The sequence below is a fragment of the Diplotaxodon limnothrissa genome, linkage group LG11 (assembly GCF_057381915.1).
Source record: "Diplotaxodon limnothrissa isolate DT_005_m linkage group LG11, D_limnothrissa_male_GT1.1, whole genome shotgun sequence".
Classification (NCBI taxonomy): Eukaryota; Metazoa; Chordata; class Actinopteri; order Cichliformes; family Cichlidae; genus Diplotaxodon; species Diplotaxodon limnothrissa.
In genome coordinates, this window is record NC_140606.1 from 25,095,738 (window position 1) to 25,121,419 (window position 25,682).

The following is a 25,682-nucleotide window of genomic DNA, read 5'->3' on the forward strand; positions in this document are numbered from 1 at the left end:
TCATTTTCCCCTCCTCACATCTCCCTGGGCTGAACTTGTGTCTGTGAGCAGAGTTGTGATATTTCCACAGGTGGTCCACAAGAGAAAGAAGGGCAGGACAGCAGAGAGACAGAAGGTTATGTGAAAGTCAGAAGCTCTCAGAGAAGAGTCAAAAAAAGTTTGTGTGTGTGGCAGTGAACAGATTTTGGTGTCCGTAGTCACTGAGTCCCATTCACTGTTGGCCTTTCTTTTTTTTTGTTGCTTTTTTTTGTGTGTGTGTGTGTTTGTGTGCGTGAATCCAATAAACGTACAGCAATAGGCTTCCCTGAGTGGAGTGGGCCAGTTTTAAGAGTCAGTCAGACAACACCCAGCACCCCACCGCCCCCACCCCCTCCCACCTGTATCAGTTTTAGAGACTTTTTCCTTTTGATCCAACAAACATGTTCACAGAGTGATCACTCTGAGTAGCCCTCCCTCCTCCCCTCACACTCTTCCCCCCATGGTTTTAGATACAGGCACTTAAAGTCCCGTCAGTTTGTAGGAAAAAGTGGCGTGGGTGTGCACATCATCATCATCATCATCCTGGATCGTCATTGGGGAGTGTGCGTGTGTGCATATGTGTGTGTCCCCTGAGGAAGGTGCTGACTGGCTGCTGATCCTACTGATGGGGGGGGGGGGTTGTGCTACAGGGGCAGGGCATCTGTTAGGAGGTGAACTTGATGATTCCAGGTCAGTCATACCATCGCTGTGCCTGGTGTGGCGTCTGAGTGAGTCCCTCCTGCACACGGCTGCGTCCCAGAAGAGCCCTGATCCAGATAAATGGTCTGGCTTTAGGTCTGACACAAAAAGAGGCAAGAGTTGGGCAGTCCAGGGCGTCAAATAGTGGCCTTTTTTTCTCTGTCTCCCCACAATTAAAGCTGCTTGCATTGCAGAGATATGCGTGAAGTGTCGTTTGGTATTGGTGCCTAACCCTTTTCTGCAAGTACTCTTGGTGCCTAAACCTCAACCGCGAGTAAAAATGAAACACAGAGCAACCAAACGGGTCAGCACGCAGAGTATCTTGTACTTTCCCCCACCACCAGGCTCGCTTTCGCCGGCAGAAAAAACCAAAAAAAACCAAACTCAAAGTCATTTCAAGACTGTGTACAAAGGTGATTTTCAAAGCAAGAGAGCAAACACGATTTAAGCGGTATTTCTATTCTCACTGCAGCAGTAAAGATGCGTCGCTGTTGTTGGAATAATGCTGACACGAATAAAAAAATTTGTTTTCTGCTTTTAGTTTTCAAACAAATGGTGTTCAAAGATATTTTTGAGGGTTGCAAATGTGAATGATTTGGTTTTTATTTTTCTTGTTTTTGGAGGGCAGTGCATCTTTTTCTGAGACGCAGGCTGTCTAAACCCGTTCAGTCACTACCAGGAACTCTGTATGCACTGTTTACACCAGGGGTAGAGAACTCCAGGCCTCTTGGGTCAGTGTCCTACAGGTTTTAGATATCACCCTGGGTCAACACACCTGAGTCAAATGATTAGTTCATTACCAGGCGGCTGGAGAACTTCAAGACATGTTGAGGAGGTAATTTAGCCATTTAAGTCAGCTGTGTTGGATCAAGGACATCTAAAACCTGCAGGACACCGACCCTTGAGGCCTGGCGTTCCCCTACCCCTGGTTTACACTGTCTTGGTGTTATACAATGACTAAGAATAAACATAAACATTGCATCACGGACACCAAAAGAGACCTCACGCGCATCCGTCTGTGACACCAGCGGCTGACAAAATGGCCATATTTGGCACCCTGAGATGAGAAGGTGTCGGGCTGTCTTTGGGGCGTTACTTTCATGTGTATGTTGACGTGTGCTCTCGGGTCAGTGGAGGTTTCTTGATTCTAGTTTGTCAGTGTGAGGAGAGGGAATTACAGAGGAACCATTTACATACTCCTGCACCACCTCCTGCCCTGCTGGAGCAGTAGTGTTTGGACTGAGGCTCTCATCAGCAGTCTTTATTCTCCAGAGACAGCTGTGCAGTGGCGCGGTGCAGCTCGGCAGTCACCCTCCTGTGCAAGGCCAGGGGTGCTGCTAAAGAGCCTTCATACGCCAGCATAGGAGGACTGTCCCCGCCTCCGCTGCCCGTCCCATCCTCCTCCATCTCCATCTGTCCGTTACTTTGCCTCTCTCGCTCCCTCTCTTCCTCCGGTCGTACTTTTTTATCATCTGACTCCTCCTGCGAGGCCTCCATGCGCTGGTCCTCGCTCCAGCGCCTCTTGAAGCGCAGCTTGAGAGGAATGCACTTCGTCTGGGGAGCCCCCGCCGCGGGTGGCTGAGATGGGGGTGTGCTGCTCTCCCCGGGCTCGGCGGGTTCGCTCTTGATGACGGGCAGCATGCGATGTACGCCGGAGTGCGTGTGCTGCGAGGTGAAGAAAGGCATCAGGCCGGGTGGAGGAGGAGCGGGGGCTTTGAACACATCTTCTTCTAAGTCCTCGTCGGTGTGGGGTTGTTGCTGGGCCCGGGCTGAGCCATTAGGAAGGTGGTGGTGGTCGGATGCTCTCGGGTGGCGAGGGGCGAAGAGCTCAAACTCTTCATCTCTTTCATCTGGGTCTTCATCGCTAATGTCAGTCACCTCCACCTCTTCCTCGGAGTCTATGTCAGAGATGGGCTCAACCTTCAAACAGAGGGACAAGGAAGTTGATCAAAAATGTAACTTAAAAAAGGATTGCTGTTGGTAATTAAATATATAAATCACAAATAAATACATAAATTTACTAATGCTTAAATCCCAACCTGACTTTAGTTGGGAGAGCTGACAGAGTATATAGAGTGACTCACTTTCATATTTATTGTTTTTTATATCCTTCATAGAGCTTGATTACATGCACGTTTAGTTTGTGAGCTGCAACTGGCCAGACTGACACAACTACAGTCATGCAGACTGACTGAGACTTCGCCCTGAACTGTAAAGCCAGCAGCAGCAATCCTGCTCTGGTGATCTGCGTACTCGAGGGACACTCTAACCAGAAGCTGCAGAAATAGGTATGCTGAGCTCACCAAGCAAAGCATAACAAGGACTACCATCGCCAGATACAAGACAGAGGAGTTTGAGTTCAGGAAGTTTCTCTCAGGTACTTAAAATCCTGAATTCCCTCAGGCTATTAGATGACTTTAACTCTGACGGGGTCATTTATATTCATTTTTCGATGACTGTTCATTTTTGGACACATCCTTGTAATCTATTTATTTTTCTTTCCTTTAACCTAGAGCTGGGCGATATGAGATTTTTTCATATCACGATATGTTCTTTTCATTTCAGGCGATAACGATATCTATCACGATATAAGCCAAATAACTATATTTGTAAGATTTAAATGTGCCGTTGCTCACAAGTAAAATGTGAAATAATCAGCAGCTTGTTTTTATTTAAATATTTATTTCCCATAATAAGTTCAACAGGGTAGATGTACTTAAGGAACATGAGACTTTTTCAGATAAATAAAGGCAAATATTGCAAACTACACAAAAGGCAGCCGCTAAAGCGTTTAAGTTTCAAAATAGAACAAATGAAACAGACTAAATTGTCAATTCCACTTAGAAACAAAATATTAATTCTAAAAATAAATCTTAGTTTGTTTTACAGAAGAACAGACAAAACTGACTAACTTTTGTCAATATCAAATAAACTGAGAACTAAAAGGAAATTCTCAATCTCTCCTTGTTGTATAGCTTAGCTTTTCAAACAGTTTTAACAGTTACTTTAGTCTGACAAAAGCCGAATGACGAATTAGCGCTTCCAGTCAGAGACTGAGGCTACGTCCACACGTACACGGGTATTTTTGAAAACGGAGATTTTCCGTTTTCGTTTTAAAAAATAATCCCGTCCACACATAAAGGCAGAAATGAAGGAAAACGCTGCTATGAACATGCCAAAGCAGCAGGTGGCGCTAGATTCCTAACCGTGCAGAAATGTTGGCCAATCAGAAGTCTAGAAGCCTCGGTGGGAAAAAGTAAACAAAGCTGGGGCATAGAAGCAGAACCGAGTCGTATGTGTGGAGGGACAGTAACTGTGTGTATATGTAAGCATTTAAACACTGCAGAGTAGAATTAACAGTAACAGTATTATAGAAATTCATTTCACCGAAACAATAACGTGGCGCAGTGTGACGCATGCACCAGTTTATTGTATTTCCAGACTTGCTTTCGGCACAATTTACAGTGCACGCTACTCTATTTTTTGTCAGACTTGAAATAGCCGAAATACCTTCACACTACGGAACTTCTATGGCTCTTCCGTTCGACAATCTCTCCGGCATTGGAACCGTCATCTGTTTTCTCTTCGGTCACGCTCGGTTGATTTTTCTAGTCGGCACACTCATTTCCTCCATTACGCGCTGGCTCCATTACCCACTGCCTGCTTCCCAAACAAACACACATGCGGCTTGGCACTTGTGCTGTACGTAACAAGTCACGCGACGTGACGCTGCGGCTGTGATTGGTTCGGCTCTGCGCTGCTTAATTTGGATTGGCTGACCTTTTTTTAAAAAAAAATTTTATTTTAAGAGGACAAGAGCGGCGAAGTCTATCGCGATAGCTTAATTTCTCTATCGAGTAAAAGTTATATCGCGATACATATCGTTATCGTTCTATCGCCCAGCTCTACTTTAACCTCATTATTTATCATTCTGTTCCTTAAAAAGCAACTGTGATTAGTGTGTAAGGACTGTGAGTCGTGTGGGTAAGCTGCAAACGAAATGCTTGTGTTTGGGTTTAATAAAGTTATCTCAATCAGAAACAAAATACCAGCCCATGCTCTCTCTGAAACACACGTAGCCACAAACAAAGTCTAAATCACTGGGAACTGTGGGAATGTGAGCGATGTTTGGGTCTGGGTACCTTTATCTTGGGAAGTCCCGCGCTGTTTAGAGATTGTGTTGACGAGGAGGCGGAGATGAGCCCGGAGCCACTGGCAGAGCTCAAGTCACTGCCGAATGACAGCGAGGAGCCCAGGCCAGAGGTGGAGGACATGGACCCGGATCCTGAACCCGAGGACAGTGAGCTCTGCCTGGCTTTACTCTGGCTCTGCCCCTCCCTCTGCTTCCTGCCCAGTGGAGGCGGCTGCAGCTTGAACTTGAAGGGGGACATGTGCGGCGGCTCCTCACCAAGGTGAAGTGAATGATGCATGGGGTGGGAATGTGGGTGAGGGTGAGCAGAGTGAGGATGCGGGTGGTGGTGGGTCGGGTGACCCAGAGGTGGATGGTGGTGCCGGTCTCCTCCCCTCTCGCCTCCCCCCACAGTCGAGGCTCTCTCCGCCCTCTCGGCCGCTCCTCTCTCTGCAGTCAGACCGGCCTTGTCGGGCCGGTGGGGCTGGGGGATGACGATGTTGGGGTACTGGAGGAAAGCTCTGGGGCTGAGGCCATAGTTGTACACCGACTGGGTGTGGGCCTGCAGGTAGCGCTTCATGTCCTCTGGGTTAAAGGAGAAGTGAGAGCCTAACATGGGTGATAGGGTGGGCGAGGGAGTGTAGGGGAGGTGAGATGTGGGGGTCATGGAGAGTGCAGGAGACAAAGGTGGAGCTAGAAGGCTTGCTCCTCCTGGACCTGGCAGGGGGGAAGCAGGGAAGGGGGACAGGGGCTCTGGGTGGATGCGGTGTGCTGCCGGGCCACGGGAGCCTGGATGCCCTGCAGGGTTACCCGGCCCTCCGTACATGCGGAACAGGGCTTCATGAGAAGCCAAACGGGGGTGGATGATGCTCCGGTAGCCTCCTCCACCACCACCTGGCCCTCCTCCACTCACAACTCTCTCCCCCCTCTCCTCTCCTGCTCCCGTGTTACCCTCCTCGATCTCAGAATTGGCTGAAGTGCCGTCGCTGCAGTCGCTGACAGAGCCACGGGCCATTCGTCGGGCCACGGAGCTGAACATGCCACCGGGGCTGCGCAGGTCCTCGTTAGGGGAGAGGACTTCAGATGGGGTGGAAGGAGGGAAGCGGAAGTGGGTCCCTGCACCGGTGGGCACAGGAGGGGCACTCTGAGGAACGCTACTTCCTGTAGATGTAAAAGGCAAGAGAGAGAAGATAAGAAAAAGAGTAAAAAAGACGGGCAGAGTACAGAGAAATGAATTGCAGTGCTCTCTTGTATAATCCCATGTAGTCATGCCATCCTATTGTGGGATTAGGAGATATTTACACACGCACACACAGACGAGGCTTACCAGTGGAGCTCATATCAATGAAGGGGTAGTTGACCAAAACCAGTTTGTTGAAGTTAAACTTGTAGGTGAACCTTTTCCCTTTGGTCTTATGAAGGATCCTCTTGTTGTAGTAATATCTGTAAAACAGAAGGAGAAAACTAAAATCAAACACAGCATACAAAACATTTCATTCCAAAATAAGCTCCTCGTGTTTAAAACACTATTTTGTGCTTCTGATCTTTAAGGCCATGTCAGATGAGCTTGCACAGTCAAGCACACACTTTAATAAGCGAGTCTTTCATGCGCCCCCCCCTCATCATGACAGATATTAGAGAGTGTTGCATGACATTTGCACAAAGCAGACACAGAAAGGAGGAGGAGGAGGATGGGATGGGAAGCAAAAAGGATGAGGATACACTGAGCTGAGGAACAGCACTGTGAAGTTGTGCGTCAGGATAAGAAAATAATTAAAAGATCAGCAGCCAGCGTAAGCAGCGCTGGGCTGTTCTGAATCTGCATTTAACAGGTGTGCATGCAGGGCAGCATTTGTGTTTAACCCTTTAAAGCCCGAACCATGACATAATTGCCAAAAATGTAAAGTTTTTAAAAATGGAGTATCTATTGCCTCTTATGACAAATTTGAAGAAAAGAGAAGAAAAAAGACTAGAACAAAAAGGAAGCAAACAAAACGTTCTTAGTCAAGAGAAAAGTAAGAGCACCAAGAAGAAGCATGTTTACACTGAGGGCAACTTGAACTCCTGACCTTACGCTCTAAAAAACAGATCTCCAGATGGATGGATTTTCTCCCCACCCCTAGTGAATAAAGTTACTTTTTGCGAGTTGTTATCACGTCTAAATAGAAGAAACAGCTTTCACCAAAATGCTTGGTGAGAGCTGGTGTGTCTGGACTTTTATTGTACTCGGAAACAATGTCAACATCTGTCCAGCTACGTTTCAGTTTCTGCCGCTGAGATAATCCTGCTGCTTCAACCGTCTTTGCTAGCAATCAAAAAAAAAAAGGTCAGGTATTATGAAAAAAGCATCTTTTAAGTTCAGATGCGGTCAGATGAGTGGTCTCTCTCTCACACACACACACACATACACAACTCATTCTCATCTTTCATTTTTGCTGGTGGACCTGTCTCTTTATATAACAGCAAAGCAAAGCCACCAATAATTCAGCCCATCTTTATCTGTTTATGTAATGGCCATTCTCTCAGTTTTTTTCATGCTTTTTCTCTCTCCCATGGCTCCTGCCTACAGTGCAAGGCTAGATTTTTATTAACCTTTGTCCAGCTACAGCTCTTTATGTAACATCTCTCTGCTTTCTTCCTCGGATCCACACTCACTTTATGTAACCTCTAGATCCCTGGCTGACAACCCTCACACACCGAGGGAAACCGAGCAAAAGAAAGAGGAGGAGAAAGGAAAAAAAAACCCTGATGTGTTGATCCGTCAGGGTGGGAGGGGCGAAGAAAACAAGCCAGATCACCAAAACTACCACCTGTCCTTCTCACCACTATCCCTGGTGATTAAACACAGGGTTTAACCACACTGCCCTTTTCTCCTGTCTGCATGCCTACCTGCTTTTATAGTGCTAGACTAGCCGCTTTCTCTTCCTCCACCATGGCACATGATAAGTGATGAGTGCTGGCAAAGATAGGGGCTTCAGGGTATGTAGGTAATGTTGAGTTAATCAGAGCCCAGTGACTATCGTTACACTGAATAGTAGTTATCGAGACGGCGCTGTGTGCCGGTGTCTGTTGCCCTTCACCCCCTCTTATTATGCTTATTACTCAGACTTGTTGGACCGTTTTTTACTCTGGGAACAGACTATTGCTCTTTTTCACTTGTTCTCCCCTCCTCCTTCTCCCTTTATCCTACCGATACCCCCTGTCTCCCTCTTTCTCTCATCAATCCGCCTCCCCCCTCTTTATCCTGCCCTCTCCACTCATCCCCTGAGGCAGTGGGAGAGAGGAGAGAGAGAGAGAGGGAGAGGGAGAAAAGAGACAAGACAAGCCAGCACTGTTGAAAACATTGTTTACGCCAGGCACAAAGCAGCATGTAATTTCTGCTCTAGGGGAGACACTCACAAGGGCCGGGAAGGAGGGGGAAGGAGGGGGACGGACGGACAGAGACAGGCGGGCAGGAAGTGAAGCAGAATTAAAACCACAACAGGCTTGTGATTGAATTAGCTGATGATAGAAAAAGTCAATGCGATGTGCTGTGGCCCACATAGGGTCCAATATAAATACAGAGAAAACAAACAAAGTCGCATGCATCTAAAATACACTCAGCAGCAAGGACATAAAACCTCGAATGTGAATGACAAACGTTTATTGATAGTGAAGACGACAGATGAACGATAGGTGAGGGAGGCCACTGCGGTTTTGGGGAAGGACTGGTGGATCATGCTGATATCTATGAGAGGATGGCAACAAATAGAAACAAAAGGAAAGGACCAGGGTCGTATAAGTATGACAATAAGTGAAGTGTTTGGTTCCCCCTCCTAATGTCAGATAAACTATGTTCAGTATGGGGTGAGGGGAGGAAGACAGCACAAAAGACACAATGTGGAAAAGAGCCAGAGATTAATAATAACTAATGATTAAATGCAGAGTGGTGTATCAACACAGTGAAAAGAGATGAGTTAAGAAGAACATTCATCAGCATGGGAAGCCCCCAGCAGCCTCGACTTATTGAAGCATATTTTTGACAGTTTATCAAAGAAGGCTATCTGCTGTATGTTCACCTAGGTATGTAAGAAACATCTAGGCAAAACTGTTACTGAACAGAGGTGGTGGCATGGGACACCAACGATCAGTCTCAAAATCTCTTCCCAGGCAATTCAACCCTGGCTCACAGTCACTGAGGTCACAATCATGTGACCTTAATGACTCACATGATGGCAGGGTGGGTCAATGACGCTCAGGACCACCTACAAAGTGACAACCTCATTAGAGTTTAAATACCTGGGACTCACCATCAGCTTTTATGACTGACAGTGCCTTTCAGATGAGAACGCCTTTAGTCTAGTTGGGTCATTTCATCATAAATAATCATGGGTCTTCTGCTCGACCGTCTCCAATTTGCCTAAAAATGTCATAGATTGGCTGTATAACCAACCAAATAACTCTAACTTTAACCAACTAAGTTTTGGTACCTAAACGTAACCATTGAGTGGATGTTAAAGTTAGAAATTAAGTGCACGAGTTCTGGGCTGTTAACTGTTGCAGGTCTGTTAAACGTGGCCGAGGCCGCAGGAGGAGCTGCGATCCAAGATTCATCATCTGCAGAAGTGATTACACCACCAGAGGGAGGAGGACTTCACAGTCATGAGTTTTTTGAGTCATTTAAGATGCTGAAATGTGAAATCTAAGGTTTTATTCTTCACTGTGTTTGTGCTACTAACAAAAAGGTATGACTTCATTCATTGTGCTACGATGTGACTTAGACCTAAATATAAAAAATGTCACAAACATTGTTACACCTGAGCTCACAAGCTGTGGTTTTGATGCAGCTCTATCAAATGTCACATTTATTTCTTTAAAATTATTTTTGGACTTCTTATTAATACATCCTGACTTAGAGAACATTTTTGTTTTGTCCACGTTCTTTATTATACTCATAATAAACTCGGCATAACAGTCAAATCCTCGAGAAGTTTGCCTCTACATAAGGATTCAAAAGGTCTTTTTCTTCCTGGAAATTATACTTTTACTACCATCTTTGCCTCCTACACATTTAAAATGGGGGATCGTTTGACTTTCCCTCTCAAGTCTCTGATGTTACAAGGGTACATAAAGCTGAAATGCAGGGTTGGAAATAGAACAACTTTCCATGTGCTCTGAATGAAGCTGCGTTTAGAGCACATGGTCACCCGGTCTTTCTCCAAGCCCACCCCCCTGCGCCGTCATACAGGCAGACAGTCTTTGAAGAGCATTTGAACTCACTTCAAAAGAGAAGAAAGAGATTCTTTGAGTGCCTGTGTTTAGCTGCCCACCGCACTTGCCTTACACGCACAAATGCATGCATGCACACACACATTTCTATTGTATCCTGTGCCATCTCATTCAGACATACTCAAACGCAGGGGTGGATGTGTGCCCCCACTCCAGCATGTATCATCCAGGAGATACAGCTTTATCCCATTCCCTGTTCTACCAAAAGAGTAGATTGAACAATCAGTGCGAGCATGGATTTAGGCAAAGCCTTCGGGGAAACAGAGGGGGAGGCTTTCTATCAACTCACTTGTTACTGCGAGTGATTCTAGGCCAGGGATTATGGCTGCGATTACACAGACGTGCTGGGGTCCAAAACATTATGATCAAAGCATGGAAACACACACCGGAGTGCAGCAACTAAATACCAATGAACGGACAGAGAAATTTCAGAAACCCGTACTCGAAACCATGTTTTTACAAAGCAACCCTTTCCAGGTCCTTTTGGGGGGACCTGAGGTGTTCACAGGTCAGATGAGATGTATAATCTCTCTAAAGGGTCCTGGGTCTCTTCCCAGTTTGGTTTGCCTGGAAAACCTCCAGAAAGAAGCACCCAAATATCTAACCTATGGAGGAATCTCGTTGGGACCTCTTGTATTTAGGAGCTTATTCTTTTGGACATTCACAAAATCTCATGACCAGAGGTTAGGGGTGGAACTTTCTTTGTATCATTTATCCAAGCACTGATTTTCCTTAATGCTTAAATTCAGGTTTGCAGCAAGGCTGGAGCCTATTCCAGCTGTCACTGGGTAAGAAGCAGGCACACCCTGCCCAGGTCGCATCATAGACTGAGACAATCAGTCACACCTACAGTTAAGTTAGAATCACTAATTAGCCTAATAGTGCATTCCAGATGTAGTCGGAAGCCCCAGTTTGAGATTGGGTGTATATTGATACCACCACCATCTCCAAACTCAGAAGATATCTTATTTGTCTTACATAAAAACTCATTAACACGTGTATTGGATGAGTACAAATACCCACATGCATCGTATTGCAAATGCAAAAAGTTGAATTGCCTTAAAAGGTTAAGGCAGTAATCTGTGATTAAATATAAAGTATTGCACGTTTAGTTCAAACACTGAGGTTGGGCTAAAGACCTGTCCACTATTCCCACTTTTTCCATAAATTATTATTATGATATCTGTATAAAATCTTTTCCACTATCTCTCCATATGCACACACAAATGTCAGCACTAAAAATGAAATGAATCACCCGCTCACGTGCACGTGTGTCTGCACAGGCTGTGCCTTGCCATTGTTGGGCTGTAAATAGGAGCTGACTGTGACAGGAAGTTGGGATTACAATGCTCCCCATGCGTCCCATGTTTATTTTCTGCCTCTTTCGTCAGCGTTGGCTGTTACACGCAAACACACACACACATCCCAGCTAGATCTTCCTCTACACATATGCACACATACACACACACCAGCTGCTCACACTCAGGTGTGTACAAATTACAGAGATAAAAAGTCCTTTGTGTGGGAGCTACATTTGACAAGTGTTTACTGACTCAAAAAAAGGAAATTAAATGCGTTTGCGTTGGTTGGGTGGTGGTGCGATGAGCATATACATGGCAGAAGTCTGTATGCCAACTTCAACAATATAAAGGAATATCTAAATGAGTTGGCAAATCCATTTGGAATTATTGCCATTTCTGAAACATGGATCAATGCGGAGAAAGGAATGGACTTTGGACTGGAGGGATATGAAGTGAATTTTGTAAATAGAAGGAACAAGAGTGGAGGGGGAGTAGCTGTGTATGTGGATAAAAACCTAAACTACAAGGTGGTAGAAAGTATGACAACTGTAATTGATAATTTACTAGAATGTATAACAATTGAAATTTATAAGGAAAAAGAAAAAAATGTAATAATTAGCTGTATATATAGAACACCTGGCTCTAGTATTCAAGTATTTAATGACTTCATAGAGGAAATATTCTCTAAAACAAATCAAAAAGTTATGTTTATCTGTGGTGATTTTAATATTGACCTGTTGAATCCAAAAAAGCATAAAATGACCGACGAATTCCTAAACACTATGTACAGTTTGAGTTTACATCCTAAAATAACCAGGCCTAGCAGAATTACACCACATTGTGCCACCTTACTTGACAATATTTTCACTAACAATATGGAAAACAACATTGTGAGCGGAATATTAATTAATGACATCAGTGATCACCTACCAGTTTTTGCAGTTTATGACACTAATTATAAGAAAAATCAGCATGAAGAACAACTGAGATACAGACGTGTAAGGACAGAAGAAACTATGACTGCATTTAAGAACGATCTATTAAATCAGGACTGGGACAATGTGTACAAAGAAGCTGATATTGATATTGCATATGGCATATTTTTAAGAATATTCATGGAGTTGTACGATAAAAACTGTCCAACAATAAAATACAACAGAAAGCACAAATATTCAGATAGACCATGGCTCACTAAGGGTTTACAAAATGCATGTAAAAAGAAAAATACACTCTATAGGGAATACCTAAAACAAAGAACAAAAGATGCTGAAAATAAATATAAAAAATACAAAAATAAGTTGACCAATATTATACGTGTATTAACGGTATCATTAAAAATAATTCTGGACAACAAAGTTATCCACAATACTTTATCGATAATGGCAATATTATGGAAAACACTGCTGATAAGGTCAACAGCTTTAATCATTATTTTGTAAATATTGGACCAAAACTGGCAGAACAAATTCCTGAGTCACTGCCATCAGTAGACTGTAGTGAAAACCTGATTGATAGGAACCCTAACTCAATGTTCCTCACATCAGTGGAGGAAAAAGAAATAATTGACATTGTACACATGTGTAAATATAAAACATCTACTGATTGTAATGATATTGACATGAAAATCGTCAAGAAGGTCATTGAAGGAATTGTAGGACCTCTAACATATATTTGCAACTTATCATTTCAGACGGGAAAAGTGCCAAACAAAATGAAAATAGCTAAAGTTGTGCCGCTGTATAAAACCGGGGATAGACGCCACTTCACAAATTACAGGCCTGTTTCTTTACTACCACAATTCTCCAAAATCCTAGAAAACCTGTTTAATAAACGATTAGACAAATTCTTAGATAAATATAAATTACTCTCTGACAGTCAATATGGATTCAGATCAAAAAGATCAACATCTCTGGCATTAATCGAATCAATTGAGGAGATTACGAATGCTATAGATCAGAAACAGTATGTAGCTGGAGTATTTCTGGATCTCAAGAAAGCATTCGACACAATCAATCATGACATATTAATTAATAAACTGGAACGGTATGGGATTAGGGGGGTTGTACTGCAATGGGTGAAAAATTATTTAAGTGACCGGAAACAATTTGTGAAGCTGGGTGTCCATTCCTCATCATGCTTGGACATTGCTTGTGGTGTTCCACAAGGCTCTGTACTGGGTCCAAAATTATTTATTATTTATATAAATGATATTTGTAAGGCATCTGATATATTAAAATTAGTATTATTTGCAGATGACACAAATATTTTTTGTTCTGGGGGGAATCTAAAGGAGCTGCTGGATACAATTACTTCAGAAATGTGCAAAATTAAAAAATGGTTTAACAGGAACAAACTATCGCTAAATCTAAGTAAAACTAAAATTATCTTATTTGGGAATTCCCTTAGAAATGCACAAGTGCAGATTCATGTAGATGGTGTGGAAATTGAAAGAGTACTTGAACATAAGTTTCTTGGTGTGATTATAGATGATAAATTAAACTGGAAGTCTCATATAAATCATATACATAACAAAATTTCAAGAAGTGTCTCAATCTTGAGTAAAGTAAAACACATTCTGGACCACAAATCACTCCACATTCTCTATTGTTCCCTGATTGCACCGTATTTGAATTACTGTGCAGAGGTTTGGGGCAATACTTACAAATGTTCGCTATCATCAATCTTTATATTACAAAAAAGGGCCATAAGGATAATCCATAAAACTGGTTACAGAGATCATACAAATCCACTATTCTTAAAATCAAAAATTCTAAAATTCACAGATCTGGTTCATTTTCTCACAGCACAAATTATATATAAAGCAATAAATAACCTGCTTCCTGACAATATTCTAAAAATGTTTTCTAAAAGGGAACGGGGATACAATTTGAGGGGGGAATTAAATTTAAAACATCCTCGTATCCGTACAACATTAAAAAGTTTTTGCATCTCTGTGTGTGGAGTGAAGCTGTGGAACAGACTAAGTAAAGATATGAAGCAATGTCCAAGCATGGCGCAGTTTAAAAAGCGGTTTAAGGATATGGTTTTTACAGGGTACAGGGAAAAGGTAGAGATTTGATAGGGTGTTCTTGTCTAATATTTTCATGTGTGTGCGCATGCACGGGTTTGTTGGTATGGGTATATATATATATATATATATATATATATATATATATAAAAAAACAAACACCCAGCACGCCCATGCGGGCGGTTTTATCCTTCAAGCTCGGGTCCTCTACCAGAGGCCTGGGAGCTTGAGGGTCCTGCGCAGTATCTTAGCTGTTCCCAGGACTGCGCTCTTCTGGACAGAGATCTCCGATGTTGTTCCCGGGATCTGCTGGAGCCACTCGCCTAGCTTGGGAGTCACCGCACCTAGTGCTCCGATTACCACGGGGACCACCGTTACCTTCACCCTCCACATCCTCTCGAGCTCTTCTCTGAGCCCTTGGTATTTCTCCAGCTTCTCGTGTTCCTTCTTCCTGATATTGCTGTCATTGGGAACCGCTACATCGATCACTACGGCCGTCTTCTTCTGTTTGTCTACCACCACTATGTCCGGTTGGTTAGCCACCACCATTTTGTCCGTCTGTATCTGGAAGTCCCACAGGATCTTAGCTCGGTCATTCTCCACCACCCTTGGGGGCATCTCCCATTTTGACCTCGGGACTTCCAGGTTATACTCGGCACAGATGTTCCTGTACACTATGCCGGCCACTTGGTTATGGCGTTCCATGTATGCCTTGCCTGCTAGCATCTTGCACCCTGCTGTTATGTGCTGGATTGTCTCTGGGGCATCTTTACACAGCCTGCACCTGGGGTCTTGCCTGGTGTGATAGACCCCTGGTGTATATGTATATATATATATATATATATATATATATATATATATATATATATATATATATATATATATATATATATATATATATATAAAATTGTAGGTTGTGTATCCTTGAGGTGTTAATGGGGTTATTGAAAATGTGTACATGTGCGTATGTGTGTATATACGTATGTATGGATAGATAGAAACATATATGTGTATATATTAAAAAAAAAAATTACACATAACATATAATGTAATTGCAAGGAGGTATTTCTGTAGTCTATTGATACTAGATAGTGGAAAAGGGGTGGGATTAAATAAGCTTATGCTTCTTCCTGCTCCTTTTTGAACATGGACGTTATTTGGAGTTGTGGTTGCTCGTTTTCCTTTTGTTTGCTTTGTTCATTTGTCTCTTTTAATTCTATTTTTTTTATACTTTTTCAACATGTTCAAAATAAAGATTCAATCAATCAATCAATCAATCAATCAATATACATGGTGTGTGTCGGTGTGTGAAGAGGAAGATCGTGTCAGGGTCCGATCAGGCCGGTCACATGCTCGGCCGGTACAATATATGTATTCGAGCACACTCTGGTGTGTGCGTGCTTTCCACCCTCATAGAAAACAGAGGCCTCATTCAGTGGGGACAAAGGCATACACACAGTGCTCATGTATGCTAAACACATACATGCTGCAGATTGAGACAATGGAATGACAATGCACATATGTTGAACACTAAGTGATACAGTGGTACTGTCGCTGGGTGCTCCCTCTGCACTTTCTCTCTGGCCCTGGGAGTTTCCACACAAAGCAGTGCAACAGTTAAAGACCTTCTGACCTACAAACAGGCCCAGCCAGCTGAGTGAGTAACAGGGTGTGCATAGGCAGCAATATTTCCTGCAGCCAGCTGTTTACATGTGGTCATCAGGTTACACTTCGTGAGCGCCAATCATAACCTGTTTTACTGCTGTTTTTTTTTTTAAATTACTACTGTATTTCAGGAAAAGATAGGCCAAGAAACACAAACATGGTGGCAGCTTGGCCTAGTTCTGCTGGATTACTGAAAAATAAGAATCATAAATAGTTGCTTTATTATACTTTTAAAAAGAAGAATGTTGCTTTTTATACTAAGTGGATTTCCTTGAACTTTAATCAGTTGATTACACTAAATAAATGTGGACATTGACTTTTATGGAAGGCCAAAAGGAAAGGCAAATTTAGACCATTATTGCAAAGCTGCATGTGGGACAGTAATCACTTTAGAGCAGTTGTCTGGTTTCAATAATTGATGGTAGTTAAAATTGTCATTGTAAATAAAATATGATTAATTGCCCCCAAAGTAATCAAAAACAGCATATTGTGTGTCAGACTCACTGCCTCAGCTTCCTCATCCTTCTAGTTAGAAGTGTTTTATCTCGCTACTGTGTGCGTTTGTCTGATTACAGGAGTGGTTTCAGGGAGTCGGACTGCTGCAACTCCACCGCACTGCTAGCTTTCAGTTTCAGCGACTGTTTTGTTCCAGCACTTGTTTTTGCTACTTGAACAATTTTCTAACTTTGTCTGCTCTCCTCTGCTCCTGTTTTTGGCATGCCTGGCCCCCGCCTCTGAACCACTCCTGCTCCAACTGTGTTCTCCATAGTCGCCACCTCACTTAACTACTCCACTCTGGATTAATTATCCTCCCTGCTCCGACAATTACACCTAGCTCGGCCATTCCTAGGACTTCCACCTCAACTGAGTTAAGATTGCGTCAACCACAGATCAGTAATCTCTATCCGCCAACCACTGGTTCCCTCCCTCTCAGTTAGTGCTTACTTCCACACATTTATAAATAAATCCTCATAACAAATGTGAAGTCGTGTTTTCTAGTTCGGTCCCCATGTTAAGTGCATGTTCTCATGTAATTTTAAGCCTACAATAAAACAATTGTTGTTCTATTTATGCACACTTCTGCAGTGGCAGCCTTTCAGCTGTGGTGTCCCATCACAATTAAATAAATGTTGGCAATGAAGCAAGCGCTTAAAACATGTGTTCCAGCATCCATGCTTGGCCGAGAGTCTGCACAATGGTGCATTTGTGCATCTGAATGCACACATGCGCCGTGTTGGTAATCTTTACCAGCTGTGCATGGCAATACCGCTGACCTCTGACCATTAACGCTGGCTGCTGACTGGCAGGCAGGGGACCTGGAGGTTTCAAGGAGCTGGGACCTCTTAGCGTGATTGCACTCATTAAGCAAAAACTCTGCAATGAATGATTGGCAAAAGGCTTCATTTGCCCTAAGTTACTTCATGACAGCAAAGAGTGGTGCAAGGACTAGGAGGAAGGTTTAAGTCATGGTCTTTTCATCAGTGGAAATCTTTATTTCTCCAGCCTATTGACTTATTTCTCATGATTAAATTGGAGCTGAGGATTATAGATTGCGCCCGTTCTTTCATTCATTAACTCCACCTGAAATGTCAGGCAGCACTGATCTTAACGGTTGAGACTGAAGATCTAAAAAAAGAGCGACAGCCTGAATTTGTTTTTCTCTTTTGGTTTGATTCGGTGCAAAAGAACGGATTCATTATCAAATTAAAAAACAGGACAGTCTAACCTCTTTAACGTCTACACGCACATTTCCACGCACATAAACACACACTCGCGCAGTGTGAGCGTAATCCTCTCAACAGGAGTGGGAATTTCACAGTGGTCGTGGGAGCGGGAGGCCAGGATGACGCATGGGCCGAGGCTGCGTCCCATCAACGGAAAGCCAACACACATATGCTCAAGTCCGCACACAATACATTGGTCCTGATTAAGGGAATTTCCACCATGTGCACGGCAGACAGGAAAGAACAAGATCACTGAGGTAAAAATAATAATTACACAGTCCAAAGTGATAAAACGAACACTTCAAAACAAGCCCGCCTTTTAAATGTGTGTGCATGTGTGTGTAGGCTAACTGCCACATGTCGACTGTGGTCTCCATTATTAGCAGACTCCAGGTTTTCTCCACATGAAGGACGCGAGGTGGCCTGTTTTCCAACAGTTTACTCCATATGGGGACTGTTACCATGCACACATGCCTGTTTTATAACTTCATCAGTCTTCAGTGCCACTAATCCTGTTGCCACATTACTATTAATGTGTCTTGAGAGGCTTCATTTCGGGCACTGAAGGAGCTCCGGTGTCAAATCAGGTGACAACGCAAAGGTGCATGTTTGTTTGTGTGCGTGTTGTTTTGTTGACTGTCCTTATCGCTATAAGCCAGCTCACTTTAGAGGGAGACGACCTGGCTGCTGGAAGCTGGATGAGGACACAGGAGTGAACTTTCCCAAACAGGAGTGAACTCCTGTGTGGGGACCTTGTTGATAATCAGGCTCTAAGTCTGGTCCATCAGAGGGCACTAAGACCCACTATATATAAGCACTTAGTGGAGCTTGAGCTTCAAATCTGTTACAGCAGCAGAGGATGGACGTGCTATAAATACAGAGCCTGACCAGAAATATCCCCGTCCACGTTCTTTTTTTCTCTCTAATTCAGGATTTCTAAATCCAGATTGCAAGTCTGAATGTTTGTATGCGCACATAAGAAGTCCATGTTAATTCCCTCTGTCCCCAGAGGATACCATCTGTAGAAGTTATCTTAATCTCAGCAGTGTAAATGAGCGTGCATAAGCCTTCCCAGCCCTAAATTAAGCAATTCAAAGCATTTCCCTCCTTTAATGGCCTATGTGGCTTTCTTTAAAGTGCTTAGCTTAATCTTGGCTCTGTTTGGCAGTACACAACAAGACACAGTGAATGAGATACAGTGCTTACAGCGAGCAGCTGAGAAGAGCCCCTTGGGGTATGTGATCCCTGTAATATTCAGCTCTGAATATGCTGAAAGTTGTTGTTAACATGTAACTTCTATTGGTTTTTCATCTATCCATCAATACTGTAAACTAAAGTCTATTTATAAAAGCCAAATAAACACAATGAAAAGCAGCTGCTCTGTGGCTCAGATTTGATTTGTTTTATAGGGTTATTTGGTCTTAATGCCATTTCCTTTACCGACAAGCCCAACTTGATTAACCTAAGACGTAGGAAACACAATTCAAAAATAATAAGTAAGTTTATTCATAATAAACTCAACCAATCATTCGACGGGCAATTTCAAATACACCCCAAATCTTCACAAAAAGCCACACTGGAAGTAATCCACAGGTACAAATCAGATGATAAAGTCAGTACTTGACATTAAAGGATCACTGGTGTTAACTGAAATTAATAATCAACAACCACAGGAAACTCCTTCATAGTTAAATTTGCTCAGGTCAGTGGCATTTAAAGCCAATGAGGTCACCAAATACACCCTCAAAAAAACAAAGTCTGCACATGCCAAATTTCCCCTGAGGATTCTAATGTGTCCGCTGTGAGGTCATTACATCACACTAAATAAAAACCAAAACCATTTTAGTTTACTAAAATAAAAATATAAACCAGACTTTAAGAAAAATGCTGTTCAAGCTGTGGCCAGAAATTCTCCTTCTTTGCTTGGAGCAACCTGGACAAGTTCATGCCTCTCCTTTTTTAGTTTTTTCTTTTCTTTCAATATATTAAAATTACTAAAAGCAAAACATTAAATTGAGAAAATTATAAACTGACAAGAATGAAAAGTTAACCCTACAAGCAGGCTGGCTGTGTCCCGAATGAATGATAGGCTGGAGCAAAGTTGTTAAACCCAGTGCTGCTGAGGGGTTACTGTAGCGCTCTCCACTGCACACTGTGTTTGTCAAAGCTGGAACAGCTGTTTGGCACGGGCCTAGGTGTAGCCCTCAGTGCTTTAAGCCTCAGACACACCACTGCAGATGCAAGAAGGAAAAGATTCTGCCTTTCTAAAATTAGTTAATATATGTCAATGAATACTAAAGATAATTTGTACGGTTCTTGTTTTGACAGTCCTTTTGTTTTAGCAACTTTATGTGAAAATAACTGTTTACGGTAACAGTATATTTCTCAGTCATCATACCTCAGAGCCCTGCTCAGTTTATCGTAGTTCATTTGGGGTTTGCACTTCCTGGCCCCCCAGAGTCGAGCCACTTCATCTGGATCCTTGATGACAAACTCGCCATAGTCCCCCTGCCAGGCGATGACATCATGATACTCCTCTTTCCTGAGCAGCTCCAGGATGAAGTGCCACAGCTGGATCTGTCTGGAACCAGGGCTTGACTCGGGCTTGTAAGCCCATTCTGGGAAGGCGAACCCTGTAATACAGAGATAAAGAGAGTGGGGATATTAGTGTTGGGTGGAGGGGGGTCATTCGAGCCTTGCCAAGAACAGTGAATGGTGATGTAGAGAGCGCGGGTCGTATTCATAAATTCTAGTAAAAAGACATCTTTTTGGATGAACTGAAGTGCACCCGGATGACTCGCCTTTTGTCTCTGTAGGGAAATACACGCTATAGAAAACTAGTTTAAAGGAAGGCAAAAGAAAAGACTAAGATATGATTACAGTTATGAGTCAGGAGCAGTTTCAGGTGACTGCGCTAACAGGGAAAAGAAGATTACAGGTGTCTGGCCAAGTATAGATCACATACAACAGTGCAGCTTAGTACAGAGTGCACTGCTCTCATTCATACTGTCGTCACTACTCTCCAAGTCCTCCCTGTATTTCCAGCAAGAAAAAAATAAGATAAACTGCAGGGCTTTTTTCTAAAAATACTTTCTCTTTTATTGGGCAGTTAGACCCTGTGAGAAGTAAAAATTAGACCTGTGAAAAATACGTAAGTGGACAGAAAAGTCAGAAACACCAGCAAGAGAAGAAAAGAGTAAAACAGACGAGATGAAGCACAAACACACATTTTTACATTTGCGACTTATTCTAATAATCAACACCTCACACCAACCTAATGGAAATTTCTGAAATCTCAAAGATGTTTTCTAACCACACCGGAAGAAATTTTAACAAAGGTCTAAGATGTTTCTATAAGATTCGTTTACACCAGTTACATTTTATTCACTTTAACTGTTTAGATGACTGTACTGATGACACAAAGCGCACCTAATTTTGATAACAGTAGAGGTATTAACACAGGTCATGGATCTATATCTCCAGAACCTCACAAGACACCATTTTTAGTGGCTACCTGTGACTATGACAAGTTTGCATAAGTGAGTCACAACTTCATTTGCACCAGATGAAGATAAACTGCTAGTTTGTGGCTAGTTATCAAATCCAATTGTTGAGGAAAATAGAGAATTTATCAGTACGGCTTCAGGCTAGGTTTTAATGCTGCTGGCTTACAGGTTTGTTTGATCTGCATCTAGACTCAAAATAAAGCTTTATTTTTTGTTATCAAAGTAGGCTAAGTTTAGCCGAATTAATAGCTTAATATTGCCTAAATGTGCAAACAGAAGTTTTCCCTTTAAACTTTTTCACTTTAAGTGAAACCCATTGGCTATTAGTAATCTTGATAGTCTAATGTACGTTCATCATTGTGTCACAGTCATTATAAGGCTCACATATGTTTTGCAGCCAACCCCTGAACTAATGCATGCGCGATGAAAATAAAAAGCAAGGATGTGAGAAGAGAAGCAACCTAAACCTCTTCAGCACTCTGATCCATATTTTCTTGCTACATGACTGACTACCTGACTGGCTCTTATTAGTAATCGGTGCATGCATGCCTCGACCTGCTCAACCCCAGCATGCCCCCTGTAACTTTAATTGTCTTAATCTGTACCGTCTGAAGCTTTGGCATAAAACACATTCCTCTGCTGTGATTAGGTCACAATTTCACCAGAGTGGCTCTTTACAGGAAACACACACGCACACTGAAACTACAACACTGAAAGCTGCAGCGTTAGTGGGCTTCATGGAACAGTTAGGCACACGAAAAACCTTTCCACCTCTCCTCCACCTCTTTCCTCTCATGCTGTCACTCTTTCCTCTGACTGTAGCAAAACAACATGGCCAGTCATCTCCCCTGCCTATCCCTCCATCTCTCTCTCTCTCTCTCCACCCTCGGCACGAAGGAAATGCAGAGCAAGAGACAGGCAGAATGAGACTGTGGGCGTGGGTATATGACTGTTTGCATGAGCATGCGTGCGCCCAAATGTACGAGTTTGAAAGAGTTTTTGTGCCAGTGCGCGTGTGTGTGTTTTTGAAAATGTTTGTGCAAGTCTCCCACTAACATTCTGTCGCCTGGGTGGTCAAGAGAATGTGACACGACTGAGCAAAACAGACTATCGCACTGTAATATTTAGCCACACGTATCCTGGACTGAACTTTTATTTTATCAACAATTATCATCGGAGCTCTGACAGACGCTCCGGTGAGGAGGTTGTCTCGCTGAAGAAATAGCATCCACCCTGCTAAAGTGTCATTATGCGGGACATTTAATGCCTTTCGATCCTGCCGATATAGTCTGTGTGATTTTTTTGTGTGTTCTGCAAACGGCACAAGTGTCAGATTACTCCGAAAAAAATAGCCGAGCAAAAGGACCTGCATGTAACATCATGCAATGCCATGAAAAGGCTGCTGTGTGTTTACTGTGTGACACAGTGGATTAAATTAAGAAGCGTTTCTCATAATTTATCTGATGGAAGAATGCTGTAACTACCATAGATATTGCCCTAATAAAACTATTAACCCTAGAGTTAAATCAATACCTTTCTGGCATTAATGAGGGTTTATTACATGGATATTATTTTACAAGGGACACGGGGGTCAGTGGTGCCAGCAGCCATAATCATCCTGCATGCACTGTGCATTTATTTAAATGCAATCTTAACAACACAAGCTCCTGTATATGGATCTTAATACCCGATTAACGTGTTTGAGAATCATGTTTGGCTTCATCCTCCTTTGGCAAGCTGATAAACAGCTGAGAAATGAGCAAATGAAAAAAACGTATTTCATTTTTTTAGCACTTTGAAAAAAGACTTACTCCATGGTGTAGTAATTCGAGACTGGGAGGAGGCACAAACGCAGCCTCAAAACTAAAACCAGTTAGTTTCAGGGGGTCACCAGCTAGTGTACTCCTAGTGTTGGTCACCAGGCATAGATGAATGGGTGGGCTTTGTCAGGAAGTACATCTGGCATTAAAATGTGTGCCAAATCAAAACATGTGCATCCATCCACTATGGTGATCCACTGCAAATAAGGGAGCAGCTGAAAGTTTCTTGCCTTTTGAAAGTAGACAGCAAATTATCCAAAGCATTGAAGACTCTGCTGAGAATCCATAAAAAGTAGTGGTGAAATCATTACGATGAGTGCTGAGAACCACAGAAGCTGCTGTTAGTGACCTCTGCCCATATCTACTATTAGTGCTGAGCCTCCCTCAGCAGTTTATGATGCTTGAATACATAGATCAGGAGTGTGATGACTGACAAAGCACTGAGAGGACTAATGAAAATCAGGAGCTGCATGATACTGAAGATAAAAATGAACTTCTCTGGTTAACATCTCATGCTTGATTCTCTCTTACAGCTGAATATAGTTGATAGAGCTGTCTTTATGTCTGTTGCTGGAGTTTAATTTCTCATTTTTCTGGGCTATAGCTAGTATAGCTGAAACTATAGTATTAAACTGTTTAGCTGGCTGTTGGCCTGTTGTATTTGATATTTGCTTTGTATCTATAAAGTTGGGGGGGGGGAGCATGAATCAATATCTCCCAGTCTTGTTTTCTACAAATTAGATTTTATATAGCAGAAGCCTTCTCTCATTCAAAGCACATCTGCCAGACATCTATAAATCTGTCCGTAAGCGTTGCTATTAGGGCTGCACGATTAATCGTTAGAAAATCGCGATCTCGATTCATACTTATGTGCGATCTCATTTCCAAATGACAACGATTTAAAAAAAAAAAAAAAAAAAGACGACGATTGTACCGCATTTTGATCCGGGACGTACTCTGCATGAAAACAAGCGCTCACTCTTCCTGCTCAACAAATGACAAGGGCGGAGCCTTATACCACGTGACACAGAAGCTGTGCCGTGTGATGCTAAAATTAGCAGGGAAAAAACAACGGAGAGCACGTCAGGGATGACGAGAAAGTGACAGGAGAAAATCCGTCCCGGTCAACCACCCAAACATCAATAACGGGAACCTTATACAGCGCTTCCCTATACCCGTCGAACTCCCGCAGGCACAAAGAAATTACGGAGGCTATCACTTATCACCTGACCAAAGATATGGCTCCCATCAACACTGTGCAAAACGAGGGATTTAGGAAAATGATCAACACCCTAGACAAACGCTACACAGTGCTGTCCCGCAACTATTTTTCTATTGTTGCACTACCTGCTCTATACACGCAGTGTCGAGCAACAGTGGAGACGGAATTTCAAGCAGTACAACATTTTGCGGCAACAACAAAATGTGAGACATTTGTTGTTTTATGTTCAGTCTCAACTGTTACGAAGTTGATGTGCAGTTAATAAGTGCAATAAATATTTATATTGGAAAAGAAAATCGTGAAAGAATCGTGATCTCATTTTATGCAAAATCGTGCAGCCCTAGTTGCTATTGAAGCATTTCATCACCTTGAGTAACTTAACTAGTGCATTTAGGCTTCCTTTGTTTTTTTAGACTAAAAAATAAAACCAGAAAAGGAAAGAGCTCTTCCTATGTGTCTTCTTACTCATCTAATGTAGGCTCGTTTCTCACCACCTTTTCTTGGTGGTTTTCCTCCACAGTGTATTTGCGAGACACGGTCAGTGAATCATTCAGTCATCCCACCTACTCAGGAGTCATTTTGTGATTGAAAAGAAAGATTTTTGAATATCACTCAAAGTATGTAGAAGATGCCTACACATTTTCCTTCTACAAACTCCAGACAGGATCTTATCAGCGCTGACTCTTATGTAGATAGTGGGTGGCCAACGAACGGCAGCTGTGCAGGCAGCCAGTTTGTTTAAACTAAAGATTATTGTTTAGTTGTGTGAAATGACCATGGGTGTAAAAAAAAAAAAAAAAAAGCAAAAAGCTGCAAACTGTGTCATCCGTGGCTGTATATTCTCAGACTTTCCAGGTTTGCATATGTAGGTAGCAGTTAATACGCAAATGGCACCACACTCACTCACTGTCATTTTATTTCCTTTTTCACTTCCCACCCCCCTCTTCCTCCTCCTCCTCTTTCTCTTTCGAATATTCAAGTAAACACGTTTGGCATGATCAAACCCTACAGTCACAGGGGAAGAGACCTGCGGCTATCATAAACATACTGGCTCACTGAGCGTGCTGCTGCAACGATTTTAAAAAAAAATTAAATAATCACCCACACAAACACTCCTACTGAACATGACAACACCATCTTTCCAGACAAAGGAAAAAATACTTTTAACTCCCAAATAGACTTAAATGTGTGTAGCTGATGGCTAAAAGATGTGACTGAAAAGAAATGTGTGAGCAGTGCAGAACATTTGTTAACAAATGACCCCTGAGATTCTGCTTTAAAGAAAGATTAAGGGTTAAAACA

The 25,682-nt window shown here is 42.6% G+C and overlaps 1 protein-coding gene across 1 annotated transcript in view; it reads right to left on the minus strand.

Annotated features, from left to right (window-relative positions):
• Nucleotides 1-497: 497 nt before the first annotated feature.
• Nucleotides 498-25,682, minus strand: part of erfl3 (Ets2 repressor factor like 3) — a 69,193-nt gene continuing 44,008 nt past the window's right edge. Inside the window, exons 2-5 of the mRNA XM_085366428.1 lie at nt 20,231-20,465; nt 6,174-6,289; nt 4,860-6,007; nt 498-2,637 (exon numbers count right to left, since the gene is read on the minus strand). Coding sequence (XP_085222554.1) covers nt 1,969-2,637; nt 4,860-6,007; nt 6,174-6,289; nt 20,231-20,465 — 2,168 coding nt within the window. The 3' untranslated portion in view covers nt 498-1,968. The remainder of the gene's footprint in view (nt 2,638-4,859; nt 6,008-6,173; nt 6,290-20,230; nt 20,466-25,682) is intronic.